The sequence below is a fragment of the Sus scrofa genome, chromosome 4 (genome assembly GCF_000003025.6).
Source record: "Sus scrofa isolate TJ Tabasco breed Duroc chromosome 4, Sscrofa11.1, whole genome shotgun sequence".
NCBI classification, from domain to species: Eukaryota; Metazoa; Chordata; class Mammalia; order Artiodactyla; family Suidae; genus Sus; species Sus scrofa.
In genome coordinates, this window is record NC_010446.5 from 65210448 (window position 1) to 65232765 (window position 22318).

Below are 22318 nucleotides of genomic sequence, written 5' to 3' on the forward strand. Positions count from 1 at the left end.
CCTGCCTATTTCTTAGGGAATGGAGGGTTCCTTGTGGCCCATGAGTCAGAGAGTTGAGAGGTGAGGAAGAAACACAGTAGGGAGTTTTAAGTTCCCATCGTGGCACAGTGGAAACAATTCCAACTAGGAACCATGAGATTTCGGGTTCAATCCCTGGCCTCGCTCAATGGGTTAAGGATCTGGCGTTGCCCTGAGCTTTGGCTTAGTAGGCCGGCGGCTACAGCTCTGATTTGACCCCTAGCCTGGGAACTTCCATATGCCAAGGGTGCGGCCCTAAAAAGCAAAAATAAAAACAAAATGCCATAGGGAGTTTAATGGCTTCTCCTCTGTTTGTACCTCCTGATGGTATTCAGACTATTGAATGGTAACCAGATCACTAAACCTGAGGAAGTCAGATTAAGCATGTGCATAATTCTCATTCCAAACCCTAATTCTTCTAATATTTTATTTCTGGTATTGACTGTTAAGAACTCTAATACATTTTAAATGTTCTCTTTCATTCTGTGTTTAAATAATTCAGAGAAAATAACGTACTTGGTATTGTTTAATGTACTAGCTCTTTGGATTCTAATTTATAGTAGCTTTGTACTTTTAAAGTCATTGTTGTCAAATTACTGGTTAACTATGTCATAGTATAGTATGCTGGTGTAGTTTTTACTCCCCAGTAAATTCTTGTGAATGGACCATTATAATCATTTCAAATATAAATGTATCTGGAAATTTTAAAAAGCTATGTTTAGGAAATTTAACAGGGTCCTAAAGCTTTAATACCAACTTCAAATAGTAGAGTTCACATTTAAAGATTTTAATTTCCAATGAGAGTAGACAAAACAAAGTTTAGTTAAAAATGATATTCCAGTGTCCAAAGCACATGTGTCTGGGTTTGGTGCTTTATGCAGGAGATGTTTATGGTTTCACAGCTGTGCCAAAACAATATTCCTAAATTCAAATAATATAATGTAAAAAAAAATATTTAGTAGTTTACCTAGCAAATACAATTGAATATTAGAAGCTAATATTGGGATATATATGGTATATAATAGAATGTTCTTTTTTTTTCCCCCTCTTTTTTGTTTTGCAAGTTTGTGAGAAATTAGGCTTGTTGGTTAGATTGCAAGTCTTTGTTTTGGCACCACCTAAGTTTTTTGGTTTGTGGATTTATCTTTTATGTAGGCAGTTGGTCCCTGTTGTGCATATCTTTGTTATTCATAGATGCCATTTTCCCTAAGCACTATTTCTGGTACTCTACTTTTCCATTATCCTATATTAACCTTCAATTTTCATTTGTTTTCTCCTTAGCTTTTAATAACCCACGACCAGGGCAACTGGGCAGGTTATTGCCAAACCAGAATTTACCACTTGACATCACATTGCAAAGCCCAACTGGTGCTGGACCTTTCCCACCAATCAGAAACAATAGTCCCTACTCAGTGATACCTCAGCCAGGAATGATGGGTAATCAAGGGATGATAGGAAACCAAGGAAATTTAGGGAACAGTAGCACAGGTAAGGGCTCAAATGGGCTGTTAACTTTATTGGTGGGTTTTTTCGCTTAATGCTGTATTCATCCACATCAAACTACGAGGATTTTTCAAGTGAATTTTTTATGCTAGAAATGACCATTTGAATGTAAGGAAATTCTTCATTTTTCTCTGTTGAGTGTGGCATATGAAACATTGGAGAGCATTCCAGTAAGCTGACCCAGATATTCTGTGAGCATTATTTGTAATCATTAACCTTATACGAGGTTTCTAATCATTAACCCTATAGCATAGGCTTATTTCACTTCTATTCCAATTACTATTCTAGACATCTTAATGGTATGTGTAAAATAAATGGGGGGTGCTAGCTTCCTGTGGTAATCTGCCAATGACCCCAGAACTTCCTGTTAATTGATGTTTTGTGTTTGGAGAATTTCAGAATGAAAGTTTAAAATTCAACCAACCTTTTCATACTCTTAAAGAGGACAATTCTCATTCCAAAAAATATTAATTAAAAATAATAAATTCTTGGAGTTCCCATTAGCACAGCAGAAATGAATCTGACTAGGAACCATGAGGTTGCAGGTTCGATCCCTGGCCTCACTCAGTGGGTTAAGGATCCGGCGTTTCCGTGAGCTATGGTGAAGGTCGCTGACGAGGCTCAGATCTGGTGTTGCTGTGGCTATGGTGTAGGCCAGCAGCTGCAGTTTCTATTCGACCCCCAGCCTGGGAAACTCCATGTGCCGCAGGTGCAACCCTAAAAAGCAAAAACAACAAATAAATAAATGCACATTAAAAATAATGGATGTTAAATGGTGGTACATCTGGCCTAAGAGAAGCTAATCCAGGGGCTCTTTTTTTGAAGATGTATGAAGTTGCCTGTGATCTGGTTTGGTCCTTGACCTGCTGTCACTTGAGGTGTCTGCCAAGTTGCCTGTCCCCATCATAGCAGCTCCCTCACCCCCAACCTCCATCCAGTTCAGGTTCAGAAGCACTGCAGCAGCACTGATTGCTATTAGCACCGCATCCTGGTTTATCACAGACAGATCAGGATGCTACGTTTTCTCATAGGAACTGCTTGCAGCTTACAGCTTTCTTCCTTTGTCGAAATGAGGTACTGGAGACAAAGGCATTGATAGTAACAGACATTCTAAGAAGAGCTTATGTTCACGGGTTTTTTTAGCTTAGACTATAGTCCTTGTATAGTTAACTGAAGAGTTCAATTTGAGGCAGAAAGATGGATTTTTTTAAACTTTACATTGTTGGTAAGCATTCATGGAAATGTTTCCATTCATTGACAATATGAACTATATTGTATTAAAATAGTTTATTCCTTCAACACATATTTGCTAGGCGCCTACTGTGTGTGCCAAGCACTGACTGTATCACTGACATATAGATTCACAGAAGCAACACCATGTTAATTTTATATTATCTTTAAGATAGAAAAAGGATTCATGTATATAAATAAAACACTGATTTACATAAAATCCAATAAGAGAAAAGGAGCCCATGATTTGTTAGAAGTGGCTTCTTATTAGCAGAACACAAGATCTGGGTTCTTGTAGAAACTTTTAGGCAGTTGGGGCTATACTTACATTCAAATCTGAGCCGCCTGGAGATGACCGCCATTCAGGCTATAAAGGTCACAGACTGCCTGTGCTTGTTTCCCGAAGAAGAAAGAAAAAAAACCTACAAGAGACATCCCAGTTATAGCTACATTCGTGTTTCAAATTACGGAGGGTCCCCCTTCTGCTTTCTAGACTTTCTATAATTTTGTTACATTAATCAGATCATAGATTTTTTGACGTATAAAATGTCTTTTCTCCCATATCTTTGGGTGGTTCAAATCTAGTCTTAAAATGGTTTTTTAAATATGTGTTAATATAATATTATTCTAACTCGTTCAGTCTAGTTAATTCCCCTTCCCTCTTAGTCATCCTAATATAGCACGTTCTCATGACCAGTGAAAGCCCACCCACAAGACTTGTTCTCTGCATTTCTGAACCAGACCCTGTTTTCAGCTGTTTATCATAATTAAATGAAGGCAAGCCATGTATTTGAAAACAGAACTTGGATATATCTGTTTAAAATTAAACACTACAGAATGAGGGGTCCTCACTTGGGGTCGTTCCCCTTGAGGCTCTCAAGTCTTAGGGGGTGTTTGGCCGTGGCCAGCAACCCGGGGGCCAGGCTGGACAGAGCAAACACGTGGTCTGCCCTTCTCACTGGCGTGTGTGGTCACATTGCTGTTACTCTCTCACGTGTAGAAGGATACTTAGGGCTCTGTCCAGCCCACCGCAGATCTGTATCATCAGGAATGTGATGATACTGTGGTCCAGGTCCCAAGTGGTGGGCGCTCCCTTGCCTTGAGCAGGAGTGGAAAGATGCTCTCATTCCCCCTGCTTCTGAGGCTGCTGCGATCGGCTTGGGAGTGCCCAGCAAATTGTGATTCTGGGAAATGGAGTGCAGTCTGGGTGTCACGGGACAGTCTCTGTGATTTGGGTTTCTAGTTAGCGTATTGATTATCAGTTTTCACCTTGTTCCTCTTGGCCTCACCTCCCTTTTGGAAAGAAAAGCATTGACGTGTGCCTCAGCTAATGTGATTCACTTCCTGAGGAAGGAAGTTGGGGTTATCCACTCGCCACAGCACCTGTTTCTAAGTACATATGGGAACAATTCTAACAACTTTTCCGAACTGTAAAGAGTGGCAGGTCCATGTTTTGAAAAACTTCGTAGTGATTGCCAATTCGTATTTCTCAGCCCAGGGCCCACGTCCCTCCCAGTGCGGGCGTGAGCTGTGGGGCTGAGCGCAGGGTGAGATCGTGTGTTGTTGCTCACACGGGCTGACTATGTTTCCAGTGCCCGCATCTCTCAGCTTGCTCTGGCTTGCCCGCAGGCATGATTGGCAGTAACGCCGCCCGGCCCGCCATGCCATCTGGGGAATGGGCCCCACAGACCTCCGCCGTGAGAGTCACCTGTGCTGCCACCACTGGTGCCATGAACCGGCCGATCCAAGGAGGTATGATTCGGAACCCAACAGCCAGCATCCCCATGAGACCCAGCAGCCAGCCTGGCCAAAGACAGATGCTTCAGCCTCAGGTCATGAATATCGGTAAGGCAGCTCCCAGGATCTTTGCTTGTTGTGTTTATGCTTTCTGAGAAGAGGGGAACTGCTCTGTCGAGATAGGCTCCTAATTTGCAGTTTAGGTAATTCCCCCGTGTCAAGCTGTCATAAGTGGGATTTTGCTGGAACTCTATATATAGAATCATAGAATTGCAGGTTTTCCAGTCACCTAAGAGAACTCACTACCTTTATGGTGTTTTATTTTCATTTAATTACCTAATTTCACCTTTTGTGGGGGGTGAGTTAGCATGCAGCACTATAAATGTTGTCTAGATGATATTTAAAAGAAGGATTTCAGTGACACAGCAGTGGTTCCTAACTCTGCATGGTCATCAGAATCATCACAGGGCCTTAAAGTGCAGATCCCTGGACCATGAGTCTCCCAGGTCCTTGCTGAAGGTGCAGGGTCTCATAGAGCAGCTCACAACATGTGAAGACCACTAGAATTTGTCTGGATATGGTTCGCATGTTATTAAAATTACGGGTCTAACACACAGATACCATTTCTATGAAATGTCCAGAATAGGCAGATCTATAGAAAAAAAGTAGATTAGTGGTTTCCTAAAGCTGGGGTTTGGGGTTAGATAATGACTCCTAATGGTCATAGGGTTTCTTTTGGGGAGAATGAAAACATTCTAAAAGTGGGAGTTCCTGTCGTGGTGCAGTGGAAATAAATCCGACTAGGAACCATGAGGTTGCGGGTTCGATCCCTGGCCTCGCTCAGTGGGATGGGGATCTGGCGTTGCTGTGAGCTATGGTGTAGGTCAAAGATGCAGCTCGGATCCCGAGTTGCTGTGGCTCTGGTGTAGGCCGACGGCTATAGCTCTGATTAGACCCCTAGCCTGGGAACCTCCATATGCCAAGAATGCTGCCCTAAAAGGATAAAAGACAAAAAAAATTTTTTTTAATTTAAAAAAATAATTTTAAAAAAATCCTAAAAGTGATCCTTGTAGTAGTTGTACAACTCCACAAATATACTAACACCCACTGAATCGTATACTTTAAATAGGCTAACTGTATGGTATGTGAATTATATCTCAGTAAAACCATCATTTAAAAAAAACTAATGACCTGTGCAACTCATGCTTGAGATTATTTTCTTAATCACTGATGTATTAACCTTCCTCTTATCTTGTACATTAGCATAATTCAGATGAGTTGGTGTTTATGTACTTGTTCGTATACTTAGATATTGCACAATGAGTAAGCGCTAAATCATTAACGGAAAGATGCCAAGATTGCTTTGACATAATTCAGAAGGCTTATCAAACCCTGGCATCAGTTTTCTTTTCTGGTCGTTTTAATTGCTCAGCATATTTTGCCTTATTGTTTCTGAGATTTTTTTTTTTTTTTTTTTTTTTGGAATGTAGTTGAGTTAACAATGTTGTTTTAGTTTCAGGTGTACAGCAAAGTGATTCATATGCACATAACCACTTTTTAAGATTCTTTTCTCATGTGGGTTATTATAGAATATTGAGTAGAGTTCCGGGTGCTATATAGCAGGGCCTTGTTATTTATCTATTTTTATATATATAGCGGTGTCTATATGTTAATCCCAGACCCTGAGGTGGCACTTTCATTTTGTCTTTCTACAGAGAATGTACTTTGAATTAATGCATGATTCCCAAACATAAATTGACATAATTTGAGGTTTACATGAAAAATGCTGTAAAAGTAGGCAGATTTCTTTTTTTTTTTTTTTTTTTTTTTTAACGGGCAGATTTCCATGCAAAAAATGAACTGGGAGATTTTTAAAATCAGGATGGGGAGTTCCCTTGTGGCTCAGCAAGTTAATGATCCAGTGTCACTGCAGTGGATCAAGTCATTGCTGTGGTGAGGTTCATTCCCTGGCCTGGAAACTTTCATGTGCTACAGATGCAGCTGGGGAAAAAAAAACAAGATTGTGGTAGTTCCCGTCATGGCTTGGTGGTTAACGAACCCTACTAAAATCCATGAGGATTGAGGTTTGATCTCTGGCCTTGCTCAGTGGGTTGGGGATCTGGCGTTACCGTGAGCTGTGGTATAGGTCACAGACATGGCTCGGATCCCACCTTGCTGTGGCTGTGGTGTAGGCCAGCTGCTACAGCTCCGATTAGATGCCTAGCCTGGGAATCTCCATATGCTGCCGGTGCGGACCTAACAAGACAAAAAAAAGACAAAAAAAAAAAAAAAAAAAGATTGTGGATTAAAAATTAAACGCCATAATAATAAATCCCTTATATCCAAAAATTTCATTTTTCCTGTCTTTCTTTTCTGAAGGACACCCAGCTTTTAAGCCCAAAATATGGCTCTATGAGCTTCATAGTGTAGTTTAATTTCTCTGATTTTTAATAAACTCAAAAAAGCCATGAACTCAACAGAAAATTATCTATTATAATGGGAAACAGGTCTACAGATAATGATAATAAAATCATGAAAGAGCTAATACCATTCATTAGCTTTAAGCCTCTAAAAAGAATGTCTAAGAAAGCACATCAAAGTTGTCTCGTCTCTGCTCCTCCCTAATTCTGGTGGAAGAGCTCACCAAAGTGCAGTTTTAACTAAGGTCTAGACCAGCACTTCCCACAAGTGTGTCCAGAACCCCGATGCCCTTTTAGGGGGTCTGCAAGGCCAAAACTGTTTTCATAATCATACTAAGATGTTCCTCACCTTCTTCACTCTGCTACTCTCAAGGATTACCATAGTGTTCACTAAAAAATCTTTATGGGAGTTCCCTTCGTGGCTCAGCAGTTAACGAAACTGGCTAGCATCCATGAGGACACGGGTTCGATCCCTGGCCTTTCTTAGTGGATTAAGGATCTGGTGTTGCCCTGAGCTGTGGCGTAGGTCACAGACATGGCTTGGATCCCGAGTTGCTGTGGCTGTGGTGTAGGCCAGCGGCTGCAGCTCCAATTGGACCTCTAGCCTGGGAACCTCCATATGCCGTGGGTGTGGCCCTAAAATAGCAAAAAAAAAAAAAAAAAAATCTTGTTTGTGTCACAAGATGGAAAAAGAGTTCAGACTTGTACTTACCAGAGGGGGGGAGGTGGGGGGGAGAGGAGGAATTGGATGAAGATGGTCAAAAGGCACAAACTTCGAGTTTTCTTAAGTTCTAGGGACGTAACATACAGCATGATTAATATAAGGAACACTGCTGTATGGTATATATGTAAATTGTCAACAATAGCTTGATACAACTGGAAGAAAAAAATGTTTCTGTTAACGTTTCTGTGGATTTACTGTGATGATTTTTTAAATGAATTAACAATTATTTTTTCCTGCTTTCCAGTTTTAATTTCCAGTACAGTAAATATCAATAAGCTATAACCCACATGCACAGAAGCTATATGTTAAGAATACAGAGTCCCAGAGTTCCCGTTAGTGGTACAGCAGAAATGAATCCGACTAGGAACCATGAGGTCTCGGGTTTGATCCCTGGCCTCGCTCAATGGGTTAAGGATCTGGTGTTGCTGTGAGCTGTGGTGTAGGTCACAGACACGGCTCAGATCTGGCATTGCTGTGGCTGTGGTGTGGGCTGGCAGCTGCAGCTCTGATTCAACCCCTAGCCTAGGAACCTAAAAAATAAAGAATACAGAGTCCCAAGAGCAAGAGGTTTGGAACGGCCAGTCTAGAACATCCCTGAAGTGGATGCTTAGCCTTGATATTTATTGCCTTTTTTCCTATTGCAAAGCAAAAATTCTATCTTCTTATTTTCACCTAATTATTATTGCTTCTGTCTTCGTCATTTTTGTATAAGCCAGATTATCTCTCTTTCTATTCCATAGCCAGAACAGCCATTGTAAACAGACTTCATTACACATGATAAGATTTGGAGATTGTTTTCTTCTCCCTTTTCAGGGCCATCTGAGTTAGAGATGAACATGGGACCTCAGTACAGCCAACAACAAGCGCCTCCAAATCAAACCGCCCCTTGGCCTGAGAGCATCCTGCCCATAGACCAGGCCCCGTTTGCCAGCCAGAACAGGTGAGTCTTGAGCGCTCAGGACATCATGAGTTCTGTGAGTGATCCCCAACCTAGGCCAGAATCTTTTCCATTTGAGTAGTTGGTGCCTGACCAGTTTTCATGTGTTCATTTACCAGGCTGGGAGTGCGGGGCATGGGGGAGGAAGGGGAATCAGAAAATCAGTCTGACCTAGAGCATGCCTTCAAAGAAGTTACAGTGGTCGTTGGGAAATAAAATATGTAGACTAATAACTATAATGTGAGGTAGTGTGTACTATAAATGCCAAAAGAGAAATAAAACGTATTTCAGGAGATCATCCAGTGGGGGTGACTGGCGGAAGCTGCGGTGTCTTGAAGAAAAGGTGTCATTTCAGGAGGCAGAGATGGCAGGAAGCCAGCCCGTCTGGCAAAAGCAGCCCAATCAGAGGCCAAGAGGGAGGTTACAGAAACAACACAGTATGTTTAGGGTAACAGAAAATAGTCTAGTTCTATGTTACGTATATTTTGCCACATTAAGAAAATAAAGTAAAAGTCAGTATCAGAAGAATTGGCTGAAAAAGTAGATTAGCAATAGAATAGGTTTATAGATTATAGAGATAGATTTGTAATAGAATAGATTTATAGAGGGTCTTAACTTGGAAGAATTCAGCATTTTTTCATGAAGCCGTTGAAGAACTTTTTTGTAAAAGGTAAATGGTATGTGATTTGATTGGATTTGGGGGTCTGATTATCAGTCTAATAATTTTTGTTTCTTTGTAGGTTGTCTTTGCAAATGGCTTTTGAAATATTTTTGTAATTGCTCTACTGCAGTTTCACTAGTGTGTCTAGATTTACTTATTTATACTGTCTGGTATTTGGTGTATGTCATGCTTTTTATCTTTTTGTCTTTTTAGGGCTGCACCTGCAGCATATGGAGATTCCCAGGCTAGGGGTCTAATCGGAGCTGTAGCCACTGGCCTACGCCACAGCCACAGCCACTCGGGATCCGAGCCGTGTCTGTGACCTACACCACAGCTCACAGCACCGTGGGATCCTTAACCCACTGAGTGAGGCCAGGGATCAAACCTGCATCCTTGTGGATGCTAGTCGGGTTCGTTAACCGCTGAGCCGTGGCAGGAGCTCCTGTTGTGCTTTTTAAAATCTTGGATTCATGTTATTTTCATCAGTTCTGGGAATTTTAGCCATCATCTCTTTACATATTGCCTCTCTTCCATTTTCTCTATTCTTTCTTTCTGGGATTCTGATAAGACATATGTTACATGTTCTTTTTCTGCATTCGATTTTTAACAACTCCTACCCTCCTTATTTCTTATTCCACATATTCCATCTCCCTGTTTCTCTATACTGCATTCAGAATAATTTACTCACATCTATATTTCATTAATTATCCCTTTAGCTATGTTTAATCCAATTAGATTTTTCATTTATAAACGTTCTTTTTTTTCATAGTCTCTTATTGTTTGCTTATTTTTGTAATTCCATCTTTATATTAAAAACATTATGTTCATCATTATTTTCAATTTTTTTTATTTGGTAATTTCAATGTCTGGGTTTCTTGCAGTTCTAAATCCAGTAATTGACTCAGGCTCGTGATGGCCTATTTTCGCTGAGCATTTTGGTAATCTTTCACTGGAAGTTCCTAGGTGATCTCTGTCTGTAAAACATCTGGGGTCAAAATTGAAGATGCTTTTCTTTTTCTTTCTTTTTTTTTTTGCTTTTTTATGGCTGCACCCACACCTTATGGAGGTTCCCAGGCTAGGGGTTGAATCGGAGCTGTAGCCCCCAGCCTACACCACAGCCACAGCAGTGCAGGATCCAAGCCATGTCTGCAACCTACACCACAGCTCACAGCAACGCCTGGTCCTTAACCCACTGCTAGGCCAGGGATCAAACCTGCAACCTCATGATTACCAGTCGGATTTGTACCCGCTGTACCACAACAGGAACTCCAAGGATGCTTTTCTTAGGAGGGAATTTGCATGGGTCTCTTTCCGGGCTGGGTCACGCTCACCTGGTCTCCTACAGGCTCCTCACCATGGTCCAGCAGTCTCCACTAGGCTCCTTCACTTTTCTGTGACCCAGCTCCCCAACTCTAAAGAGTAAAACACACTTGTTGCTGGGGACTTAAGTGTTGCTCAAGTTTTAGCTCAGAGGTGGTTTTGTTCCATTATTCCCTGCAAAAGACAACATCACAGTTGAGTTAAGTGCATGATCTCATGGTTTTTTTTTTTATCAAAGCACTGGAAGTGGACGTCGCACAGGTGACCTCAGGCCTACGTGATGGTACTGCTTGGCTGGTTGGGTGGGCGAAGAGCCCTGAGGCTCGGGGAGTTAGGAGCCTATGCAGGGCTCAGCGTGGGCACTTAAAGGATGCAGCTGATGTTCTCTGGGAAGTAAACATGTTAGAAAACAAACCGGAGGGAGTTCCTGTCATGGCACAGTGGTTAACGAATCCGACTAGGAACCATGAGGTTGTGGGTTCGATCCCTGGCCTTGCTCAGTGGATTAAGGATCTGGCGTTGCCGTGAGCTGTGGTGTAGGTTGCAGACGCGGCTCGGATCCCACGTTCCTGTGGCTCTGGTGTAGGCCAGCGGATACAGCTCCGATTGGACCCCTAGCCTGGGAACCTCCATATGCCACAGGAACGGCCCTAGAAAAAGCAAAAAAAAAGAAAAAAGAAGAAAGAAAACAAACTGGAGAAAGTTGGCCTAAGGCTCACATGGAGAGAGTTGAGGATGGAGGCTCAGTGGGGCCCTGGCTGTGGGCTGAAGGTCCTTTGGGGGTTATTCTAGTCTAAAATTATGAAATACTTTCATCGAATTCACAAATGATAAAAGCAAGGTTTCTGAAATTTCATAAGGATAGGATATTTCCAGAGCTTCCTGTTAAATAAATTTAAAAAAAAAAATACAGGTTTCATAGTGACTCCTACTGTGGGATGAAATGCTTTTGCATAACTTTGAATTGTGGAGTGGTGCCCATTTTCTATCTATATCTTAAGAGAATGATAAAGGATTCTGAAGATTAGATGAAGTTTTGAAAAAATCAAAATAGCAGTAGATGACTATGACCCCAGCTATAGGATGTGTGAGAAAAAATTGGGAACTAGTTATTTCACTGAAAAAAAAAATTAGGGCAACTGCTTAATAACTGTCTTAAGGAGATGATAAAGGGTGTTCACCAGCTGTATTCCATTCTCTTAGGGGGAGAAACCAGTGTTTTCAAACCCCACTGTGCCTATGTGCCGCCTCCAGGGTCTCCTTGAAAGGCACGTCTGGGTGGAGCCCAGGATTCTGTGTTTCTAACCAGCCCCAGGAGATGCCAGCACTGCTGCTCCTCCCGATACACTTTGAGTGGAAATGAGGCTGTGAATGAACAGACAGAAGATCCACAGTGGCTCAGTGTGGCTTTTACCAAACCAGCTGCCCAGGGCAGTCTGTGGCCTCCATCACTGTAGGAATAGAGCATCTTGTAAATAACTGCCATAGTTGCAGTTCCCATTGCTGCTCAGAGGGTTAAGAACCTGACCAGCATCCTGGAGGATGCAGGTTCAATCCCTGGCTTCTCTCAGTGGGTTAAAGGATCCAGTGTTGGAGTTCCCATCATGGCACAGGACCACGAGGTTGTGGGTTCGATCCCTAGCCACATTCAGTGGGTTAAGAATCTGGCATTGCCATGAGCTGTGGTGTAGGTCACAGATGTGGCTCAGATCTGGTGTTGCTGTGGCTGTGGTGTAGGCCAGCGGCTACAGCTCTGATTAGACCCCTAGCCTGGGAACCTCCATATGCTGTGGGTGCGGCTCTAAAAAGCAAAAGATAGATAGATAAAATATCACCCCAAATTTACTGATTTTAATTTGATTTTTTGATGATTTGCTAGATTTATGTAAGTAAACAATAGCTGTTTTTCATGAAACACATTAAGTTCAAGATTTCTAGGTTAATTTGGTCTTCTCTTGTTTGTAAGGCATCAAAGAGTAAAATTTCTTTAGTTGACTTTCCCATTGTGTCACAGCTGCTACCTTTTTGCAAAATTTGGAAAATACACATAAAAAGTGATAGTAATGGTATGATTTCTCAAATAACTCAGAATTGACCTTATTTCACTTCTTATTACCATCTTTAATGTCCTGCTAGTCTACAAGTGAATTAGAGTGTAGATTTCAAGAAATGAGGTTTCTCTTGATGATGGACCTGTCTTCTAGTTTGTTATTTACCATCTTGCCAGCCTAGGGTGTGTTCTTCTCTTTATTCCTCTGAATTTCATCCTTGTCTTAATGTTATATTTATCTGTCAGCCACCATCCCGATGGTAACTATAGCTGTAATAGCCCAAAATGTAGGAAGGTAATTTCTTCATTATGTTGGTGGCCATTTGTGAGGTTGGAATTGGAAGTCTGGATTGATATTTTTTTCTGAAAGCCAAATGCCCTGTGATGTCTCTGAGGGAAATGATCAAACTCATGACATTTCCAAATTTTCAGCGCCACGCCACAGCATGATGTATTTTTCTGAGCGTAAGGTATGATACCCTGGCTAGATCAGGAACCTTTCATTTTCACCACCTTGAAACTTACACAGTTCATGTACTGGGTCAACCAAGAGATTTAAGACGGCCTCACTGGGCACAGTCTAAAGTTGAGGTTTTAAATAAATGCCAACATCAAATCAGCATAGCACAGTGAGTGGTACTGGAGTTGAGAGGAGAGCGGGGTGGTCAAGAGTGGCCTTGGAGGAAACATGTCAAGCCCCAGAGGGAAGGTAGGATCGTAGATGGAGAAGAAGGTGGGAAGCAAGGCCCGGCAGGTCTTGGCGTTACGGTGAAGAGGTAGCATCTCCTGGGAAAAGGCCAGTTGCCCAGGGTGGCTGGGACCCACAGGACGTCACAGGCATTACACTGGGAACTCTTTGGCTTACCACGGTGTGCGTGTCCTTGATTTCCACCACCACCGGCGTCCTGTCCCAGGGCCTGAGATCTGTCCTGGGAGAACGAAGCAAGAATTTTGAGTCTGCTCAGTAAAGTGTGTTTTGGGCAAAGGAATCTGACAGCATCATAGCCAGGGAATTAGAGAGAAGCTGTAAGCGGAAAAGTATCTTGAGTTGAAAAGGGCCTTGACCAAAGTGGGAATCAGTCATGCATTAGTTTATTTTAATTACAGAAAGAAAAGAGGAGTTCCCGCTAAGGCATAGTGGGTTAAGAATCTGACTGCAGCAACTTGGGTCGCCGCAGAGGCATCCCCAGCCCAGCCAGTGGTTAAAGGATCCAGGCTTGGGTTCAGTGCCTGGCCTGGGAACCTCCATATGCTACAGGTGTGGCTATAAGAAAAACATTTTTTTTTAATTTTAAAAAAAAGGTAACAAAAGCAGGTTATTTTATTATGTTAGGAACCTGTTGCAGTGTGAATGAACATCACATTATTTTTTTTTTTCTTTGAGCATTTGGATGTGTCTTTGAAGGTACGAGACCGAGCCCCATCCCCTTCCTTTTGAGGCTGGGTTTCAGTCAGATGCCAGCTGGGCAGGTGCTATTCCCTCGGAGCCCCTGCAGCCTTGCTCCAGTTAATAGATTTCATGTTAACCTGTTAGCAACAGAGAGATCTGGGGACAGAGCTATGGTTGTGTAGGAATGAGGCTTCAGATGAAGTTGAAACTAGTAAAGCTAAAGGAAGAAAATATTTACCACCTCACCTAACTAGTCTCTTTGGGGAGTGAGGTGTCAGGCCTAAGAGAATTTGGTAAATGGACAACATCTACTCTTGGCCGACTTGCCCTCTTTCATGATATTGAGCACATATAAGTGTTGGCCATTCCTCTCTGGGGAATTTCCTCTGCTCTTGGCTTCTGTTTCTCTCACGTCTGTGGTTTTTCTCCTTCTGGTTGCCACTTGAATGTGTCTGCTCCTTCCTCGAACTCTCTGAGTGTCTCGGTGATGGAGTGATCTGATCACAGTCATGTTTAAAAAGTTAATTCTGGGCAAGTGCGGAACAGGAAGGGCCTTGGGAGACGGTTCCGGCGCCTGAGGTCTTCCTGGGAAGAGGCAGGTCTAGGGAGAGCCCTGGGCAAGTATGCTGGTGGGGCCCTGGCAACGGGATGCTGGGGTGGATGGCATGTTCGGTGTAGCACCTGCTCTGGGCTCGCAGTGGTGCCTGCACTGTCCCTTGTGACGCTTCGAAGGCCGTGGGATGTGGGCGTGGAGCCAGGGACCTCGGGGAAGCAGTGTTGTCTGTCGTGGAGGGCGTGCTTAATTGCTGATTTTCTTTGTAAGTGACTAGGGCTAAATGGAGGATATAGATTGTTTCCGGTGAACTGGGTTAGGACTGTCTGAAACTCATCATTGGCTTTAGTCCTCAGCATTTCAGCATCAGGATTCTAGGCCAAAGTGGCACAAAGCTGTCTTTAGAAAAGATGTACAGCGTATCAAAGGGGTTAAGTAGTTTATCCCTCAGGGACTGTGTCATTGCTTAAGAATGAGGGGACTTACCTGTAACCTTATTTCTCCAAAACATCATCGTGCAGTAACTCTAAGAGTACAGATTAAAGTATTATATCCCCTTTAGGTAGTACAGTAACTCAGATGCTCTTTTTAAAATGCTTGTCAGTTAATTTGAATTCAGTTTGTTAGTTAATTTGAATTATAGAAGTTTTATCCCCCATAGAGTTTGGAGTAGAGTGTTCCGGTTTTATCGTCTGTGATCTTACATAACAACAAACGTGACTTGCATGTTCACAGTCTCCTTTTGTTGACTAAGTCTAACAACCACACTCATGAGGAGTGTTTTTGTAAGTGTTTACAAGTCCCGCTTAGGTGCGACGAAGAAATCTCCCCTGGTCCAGCCAAGTGCAGTCTAATGACAGCTGGGGTCAAAAAAATTAATAGAACTTTTATGCTTACATTTCTCAAGTCTGCCCCAGAGGGGTGGTTAGAGCCTCATGTGAAATGAGAAAATTCAAGAAATTCCTTTGATTACTTTAGTGCAAAGTAAATATGTATGTTCTTGAAGAGTTGGCATGAATCTGTGAAAACAGTGGTCAGGGGGCCCTAGAATTGCCGAGGTCTGTGTTGAATCCCAGCTCTGCAGTGTCTGCCTGGGTGATCACCACCAAACAGTCTGACAAAAAGCTTTACCAGCTTTAAAGTGGGGGCAGTGAGAGTTCCCGTTGTGGCTCAGCAGTAATGAACCCAACTAGTATCCATGAGGATGCAGGTTTGATCCCTGGCCTCGATCAGTGGGTTAAGGATCCGGTGTTGCCATGAGTTGTGATATATAGGTCGCAGACAAGGCTTGGATCCTGCATTGCTGTGGCTGTGGCGTAGTCTGGCAGCTGTAGCTCGGATTCCACTCCTAGCCTGGGAACCTCCACATGCCTCAGGTTTGGCCCTTTTAAAAAAAAAAAAAGGCAGAGGCAATAAAAACAAAGAATCCAACACCGATGCCTACATGTGTTTCCAGCCTGTCCGTCTTAGCCACTGAGTCAAGTCTGTCTACTGTTTTAGGTTCTCGTTTTATTCCATGTCTGGTGGGCACAGTATTTTTACTACTTTTGTCTTCAAGGGAAAGAGTTGTTCTCTGATCACCTAGCTTCTCCATAGGCCCAGGATGAAGTTTGTCTCTTTACAGGCAGCCATTTGGCAGCTCTCCGGATGACTTGCTGTGTCCACACCCTGCAGCGGAGTCTCCTAGTGATGAAGGCGCTCTCCTGGACCAGCTGTACTTGGCCTTGCGGAACTTCGATGGCCTGGAGGAGATTGACAGAGCTCTGGGGATCCCCGAACTGGTCAGCCAGGTGGGCCCAGAGACGGGTGTTCTCCTGCTTACAGATTGCCTGCAGGATCCTGATCAGGATGCTTTCTTAGCTCCTGACAAACAGCTCTGTTTTCTCTCTCCCCCTCACCTTGTTGCTCCCACGTAAACTTTTGCCCAAGAATGGAAAATACTTGAGAATGCATTCTGCATGTAATTTGGGTTAACTGAGCTGAAAGGCATAAACTCAAGTCCCGCTCACCTAATGACAGGGAGGAACAGGCAAGGAGCAGAGACACCAAGAACAGAACATTGCTGCCTCAGTGATCTAGAACCTTCCACCTCAAAACCAGCATCCTCTCATCTTGCATTTGTGGGCTAGTGATAGGAAGCGACTTGTGCAAGAAAGCGTCGCACCTAAGTTAGCAGAAGTCATGCTATGGGTAGCTACCGTTTGTTGATCATTTTACATCCTGTGTGGATTTAGCCCACAGCAGTGTGGGGATACTCAGGCATCAATGGGAGTGTAAAGAAGTTATCCAGTCTTCATGTGCTTCTGTAGCTTCCCCTTCCTGGTAGCTGGCTGGTTACATAAAGTCATTAACTACTTTAAGAGTACCTTCTAGCGACAGTATAATAAATAACCTAATAGAGTCTCATAAATAACTTAGTACTTTCCAAATCCGGCTACATAACTCAGCTTGTGTGAAGCAGGCTTCCTGGCTTCCTGTAGAAAGAGTAACCTGGAAAAACCGATCGCTGCTGTCTTCCTCTTTTCTCAGCACGAATCATCTTGATTTCTTATTGCTAAGAAGCACCTTCCAGGGTTCGGGCTGCTTCTTGGACATGTGACGTGTCTGAGGATCTGTGAGAAGAGTGTTGCAGAGTCACGGAGACTTCTCCGAAGCATTCAAAATAGTCTTGTCATAATTCCCACCTTCGGCAGACATAAGTAGGAGTTAAAACTTGTCGATTCATACTGAGAGCAGCAGAATGGAAAGAAATGACGAGGTTGCATGATATAACCTGAAATAAATCAAGAAAGGAAAATGGAGTTGAAGTATTTCCTGTGTGTCTAGTTTGCTTTGCCTTTAGTGCTAGTGAGACTTTAGCCTTCTGTGTTGTCATCCCTGAGTTGTTTCTAAGGACCTCTTGGCTACACCCATAGCAGGCGGAAATTCCCAGGCCAGGAATCAAACCAGAGCCACAGCAGTGACACTGCCGGGTCCTTAACCAGCTGAGCCACAAGGAAATTCCTAAGTGATACTTAAAAATGTGATTCTTGGGAGTTCTCATTGTGGCGCAGTGGGTTAAGAATCCGGCTGCAGCAGCTCAGGTCACTGCGGAGGTGTAGGTTTGCCTGGGAACTTCCATATTCTGTGGGTGCAGCCATTAAAAATAAATAAAAGTGTGAGTCTGGGAATTGCTTTTATCAAAATTGGTATCATTTCATCATTTAATATGTTTAATATCTTTTTTCACTCATTTGTGTTGTTTCTATTTTATGTCATCAAATCCATCATCCTTATGATATCATTAAACTGAATTATAGGGATATGATTATTAGGCAGCATCAGGGGAAACGTAGAATATGGATGGACCTTATTTGTATTCATTGGAATTGTGTATCTTCTTTAAAAATGAAAATTAAACTCTCTCCCTGTTAAAGATGGGCAAATATTGAAAGTTCTGAGGTGCTTTTGTGGTGCAGTGAGAGCAGTAGTTCACACTATCCCAGACAGAGGACTGAGCCCAGTTCTCAGGGTCAACGGACGGGGTCAGAGCCCAGGACTCGGCGGCCCCAGGCCCTGCTCTAACGTGGGCAGACTGGTTTGGGGAAGGCCTCAGACCTTACGAGGCTAAATCGAACCTCAGCGAGGGCTTTGCTGTCGGCTCCTCCTTCTCTCTCTCAGGAGGTTTGCAGCAGAGGGAAGAGGGGAATGAACCCGGGGCTCCCTGCTGCTCTGCACAGAGTCGGCAGGGCCACCTGGGTCTGTGCTCCCCTGTGGAGGCTCTGGGTTTTCAACCCCTGCCACATCCTGACCCAGATATATAGGTAGCCCTAAGAGGTCAAGAATGATGAACACACTGAATGTGTCTAGTAGGAAGGAGGACGGCAGCAAAATGTGCGACCTGTAGGGAATCCCAACGACCCTAGAGAACAGTCAGACCCGGGCAGAGAGTGCATCCCACTGGGGAGCAGCTCAGGTCCTAAATCACAGCCTGAAGGAGCCCACTCCCTACCAGCCAGACAGGCTTGCCGCAGTTTGGGCATTTCTGCCAGCCTCAGTTTTGTTTTATCTGCAAAATGGGAATAATAGGGTCGGCACCCCAGCCAGGTACCCAGGCGGCTAAGTCAAGTGATTTCTGCACGTGCAACAATCAGTCCCGAAACGTAAAGCGTCCGTTTCCAGGGTGTTTTCCTTTGCATCTTCAAGCCCAGCTCAGTCTGACTGGTGGCAGGAGTAGAGGCACCCGTAGTGCTGGCCCATTTCTCCGTCCTTGGGAAGGGGTATTGCTGCCAGTCAGGTTTTTGCCTCATGTAGCTGGATCTTTTGAACAAAGAGGCGTCTTCTAGGAAGACAGGTGCAGGCAGGCTAGCAGTACCTTTGTGTAGTAAGTGCAGTGGAAGAAGCAAGGGAAAACAGCCTTCGAGACACGCTGCATTTTCGATGGTTTATTTACTTGCTTCTCATCTGGCGGCTGTTTCTTCAGAGCCAGGCCGTGGATCCGGAGCAGTTCTCCAGTCAGGACTCCAACATGATGCTGGAGCAGAAAGCCCCCGTATTCCCACAGCAGTACGCGTCTCAGGCACAAATGGCCCCGGGCAGCTACGCTCCCATGCAAGACCCAAACTTCCACACCATGGGCCAGCGGCCGAGTTACGCCACCCTCCGCATGCAGCCCAGACCGGGCCTCAGGCCCACGGGCCTAGTGCAGAACCAGCCCAACCAGCTGAGGCTCCAGCTGCAGCATCGCCTCCAAGCACAGCAGGTGTGTTCCTGGCCAGTGCCTGGAAAGTCGGGGGCGGGTGGGGCGGGGATGAGATGCCGTGACCACTGGGGGTCCTTTTGGAGGCCTCAGTCTCATTCTGTCCTTTCTGTGAGGGTGAATGCATTTCCGTGGCAGTTCTACAACTTCATGCTCTTTTCTGCTTTACCTCATTCTCTGCTTTCTTTCTCTTTCCCCTCCAGCGTAGAGCTGCTCTCTGAGCCTCAGTGTTTGTATCTGGGAAATGGGCTTGTTGTACAGTCTAGGCTAACGTGTTTGTGTTTATGGGCGCAGCACAATCTCTGGCCCAAAGCACCCAGAACCAGGGTAGTTCCTGCTATTAGTCCTGCCTTGTGACAGAAACTGTCACCTTTGGCAGGATGGTGGCAGAGGGACACTGCCTTGTGGAATGCCCATTTAGTTCAAGAAGATGAGATCTCCATGAAACAAGCCTGGACAGATTCTGTAATATAGTAAATCTGTAAATATAGTAAATCTCTCATTTTTATCCCTGTGCCTTTTTCCTCATCTTCCACCAGGCCTCCTCTTCTCATCCTTCTGCTCCCTTCTCCTTTAATAGTGTGTTCTCCAAATAGTCCACAGTAACTTCTCAGTTTTAAGCCACGGGAAACCTCACTGATAACAGCTTACCAGGGAATTCAGCCGCAAACCATGTCTTTTCAATACCCAGCAGGTGTCAGGTTGGGGATGGGGCTGGGGGGTTCTGGAGGAAGGTGATTTGAAATAAAATATATTCTGTTTAAAAATGTATTGATTGCTATGTGTATGCATTTAGAATCGCCAGCCACTTATGAATCAAATCAGCAATGTTTCAAATGTGAACTTGACACTGAGGCCTGGCGTACCCACACAGGTAAGGAACAGACCCACTGTCAGCTTTCCCTGTATCTACTTTCCTCCTTGTCATCACTCCCTCCTTGACCTCCCACACAGAGTGACTTAGAAGGCCATGCACAGACCCAGACACACACCATGGGTGTCGTGACATTCAGTTATCTCTCTATTCTGTCGCCTTTGTGGTTCCCACCTCATCAATCCCATTTTCATTGCCAGGCACAGTCAGTTACCATTATTCGCGTTGGCCGTGTTCTGTAAATTTACCTGAGTTAGCCATTATTGAACCCTGGCTCCTAGGAGAAATAAAGGCTAGGTTCCTGTGAGCCTCTGGTCACATTTTCATTAGTCAGTATGTTTCTATTTGAGGACACTTTTTGTTTAATATATGTTGTTGATTCATTAACATTGACCTCACAGCCAACAGCACCGTAACTCATGCCTGAATGAAGCTCATCTAACTCACAGACTCTCCATGAGGCACCTCACAGCCTCCTGTGCCCAGGACACCTGGCAGTACCGTTTAAATAGCAAAATCCCCAACAAAAAGCACAGCAGTGTGAAAAACTTGGAAATAAATAGTCCCCCGCAGGGACGCTTGTTTGTGGTAGGAGAGCTGGAACAGGAAGGCCTTGTCGCCTGGCTCCGCCTCTGCCAGGGATATGCACACGGGGCCTCTCTCAGGTTTTGCTGCTCCGCAAGTGTCTGTAAATGACGACCATGCTGTGCGTTTTGGGGTTTTGGTGACAGATACATGTGAGCGGGTTGGCAGGCTCACCAGTGCAGCATCCATGAATGGGGAGGGTGACTGTGCATCACAAGGACCCAGGCCCATTCTTGTGCTGCTCCCTTCCCCCCGGGCATTGGGTGCTTCCATCCTGGCCTCCCTCACTCTCCCGCTCCCTACGGTCCACCTTTGCTTCCTGCCACTGTTCAGCCTTTTCTGAAGTGCTTCCAAGCCACCGTTTGGCACAGTGACGTGGTTTCCCTTTAGACTTGTATGTCCCTCGGTGGGACTATAAAGTCCCATCCTTGAGGTTTCTGTCACAGTCTTCCAGCCAGGACCTGTGGGGACCTTTAGTGAACTGTGTCCTCCCAGTTAGTTGATACTAACATCGACCCCCCCATCCCCCGTAAGTTGTTGCCAGGTTTCAGAGTCACCGTCTCTACAGATCTCAGAAGCTCACATTCTCAGCCACTGGTTTTTCAACCCTAAATGTCTTATTTTCCAAACAATTTTGCTCACAACAGTACCCATCATTCTTCTATTTCTAATAGACGGTTTGTTTATCCATCTTCCCACCCCCCCAACGTCTCCCTCTGTGTATTGCCCCCCATCCAGGCACCTATTAACGCCCAGATGTTGGCCCAGAGGCAGAGGGAAATCCTGAACCAGCACCTTCGACAGAGACAAATGCATCAGCAACAGCAAGTTCAGCAGCGAACCCTGATGATGAGAGGGCAGGGGTTGAACATGACACCCAGCGTGGTGGCTCCTGGTGGCGTGCCGGCAGCCATGAGCAACCCCCGGCTTCCCCAGGCAAACGCACAGCAGTTTCCGTTCCCTCCAAACTACGGTACTGGGCTTAGCACCCACCCCCACCTTTCACCAGCGGGTCCCCCAGTCCTGGGTCACAGCTCTTTGCATGGCTCCCAGATGGACGTGGCCGACCAGGGGTGCTAGAAAACCTGGGAGGGCAGGTGGGGCCCGGCAGGAGTGCCCAGGTCCAGCTTAGGTTCCACCTTTTCTCCAAGTACAGGCCTGACTTTAAGGATGACCAAAGCAGGCATGTGTGCACAGAGTGCAACAGCCGCTGAGCATGTGAGAGTGTGAGAGAGAGTGTGTGTGAGTATGTGTGTGCACATGCACCTGCAGAGACAGAAACACCTCTGAATCTGACTCACATAAATCAATAGATATATACAAAGTGTTGAATGGCATATGTCGTCCTCAGTATGACATTCTACAGCTTCTGAAAAATAAAGGCTCTCAATGTTATACGAAATCATTAATGAATTGGCAGTTCTTGAGAAGTGCTCTACAGAAACCGCAGTGGACGCCCTCTTAGTTGTCTTCGTATTGATTTGTTGTTTCATGTCAGTCTTAAGAGGCAAGTGTGCAGTGCCGTAGACATTAATATTTGTGTGCATGTCCTATTCAATTAATAGTTGAATATTGATA

General features: G+C 44.4%; 1 protein-coding gene across 11 annotated transcripts in view; it reads left to right on the top strand.

Moving 5' to 3' along the window:
- The window catches only part of NCOA2 (nuclear receptor coactivator 2), a 357729-nt gene that overhangs the window by 322419 nt on the left and 12992 nt on the right, over positions 1-22318 (top strand). For 9 of the 11 annotated variants that reach the window (XM_021088456.1, XM_021088457.1, XM_021088455.1 and 6 more), the window contains 7 exon segments: positions 1300-1506; positions 4381-4596; positions 8446-8572; positions 16168-16333; positions 19006-19284; positions 20078-20155; positions 21479-21713. In XM_021088456.1, the coding sequence (XP_020944115.1) occupies positions 1300-1506; positions 4381-4596; positions 8446-8572; positions 16168-16333; positions 19006-19284; positions 20078-20155; positions 21479-21713 (1308 nt within the window). 11 annotated transcript variants of the gene reach the window in all.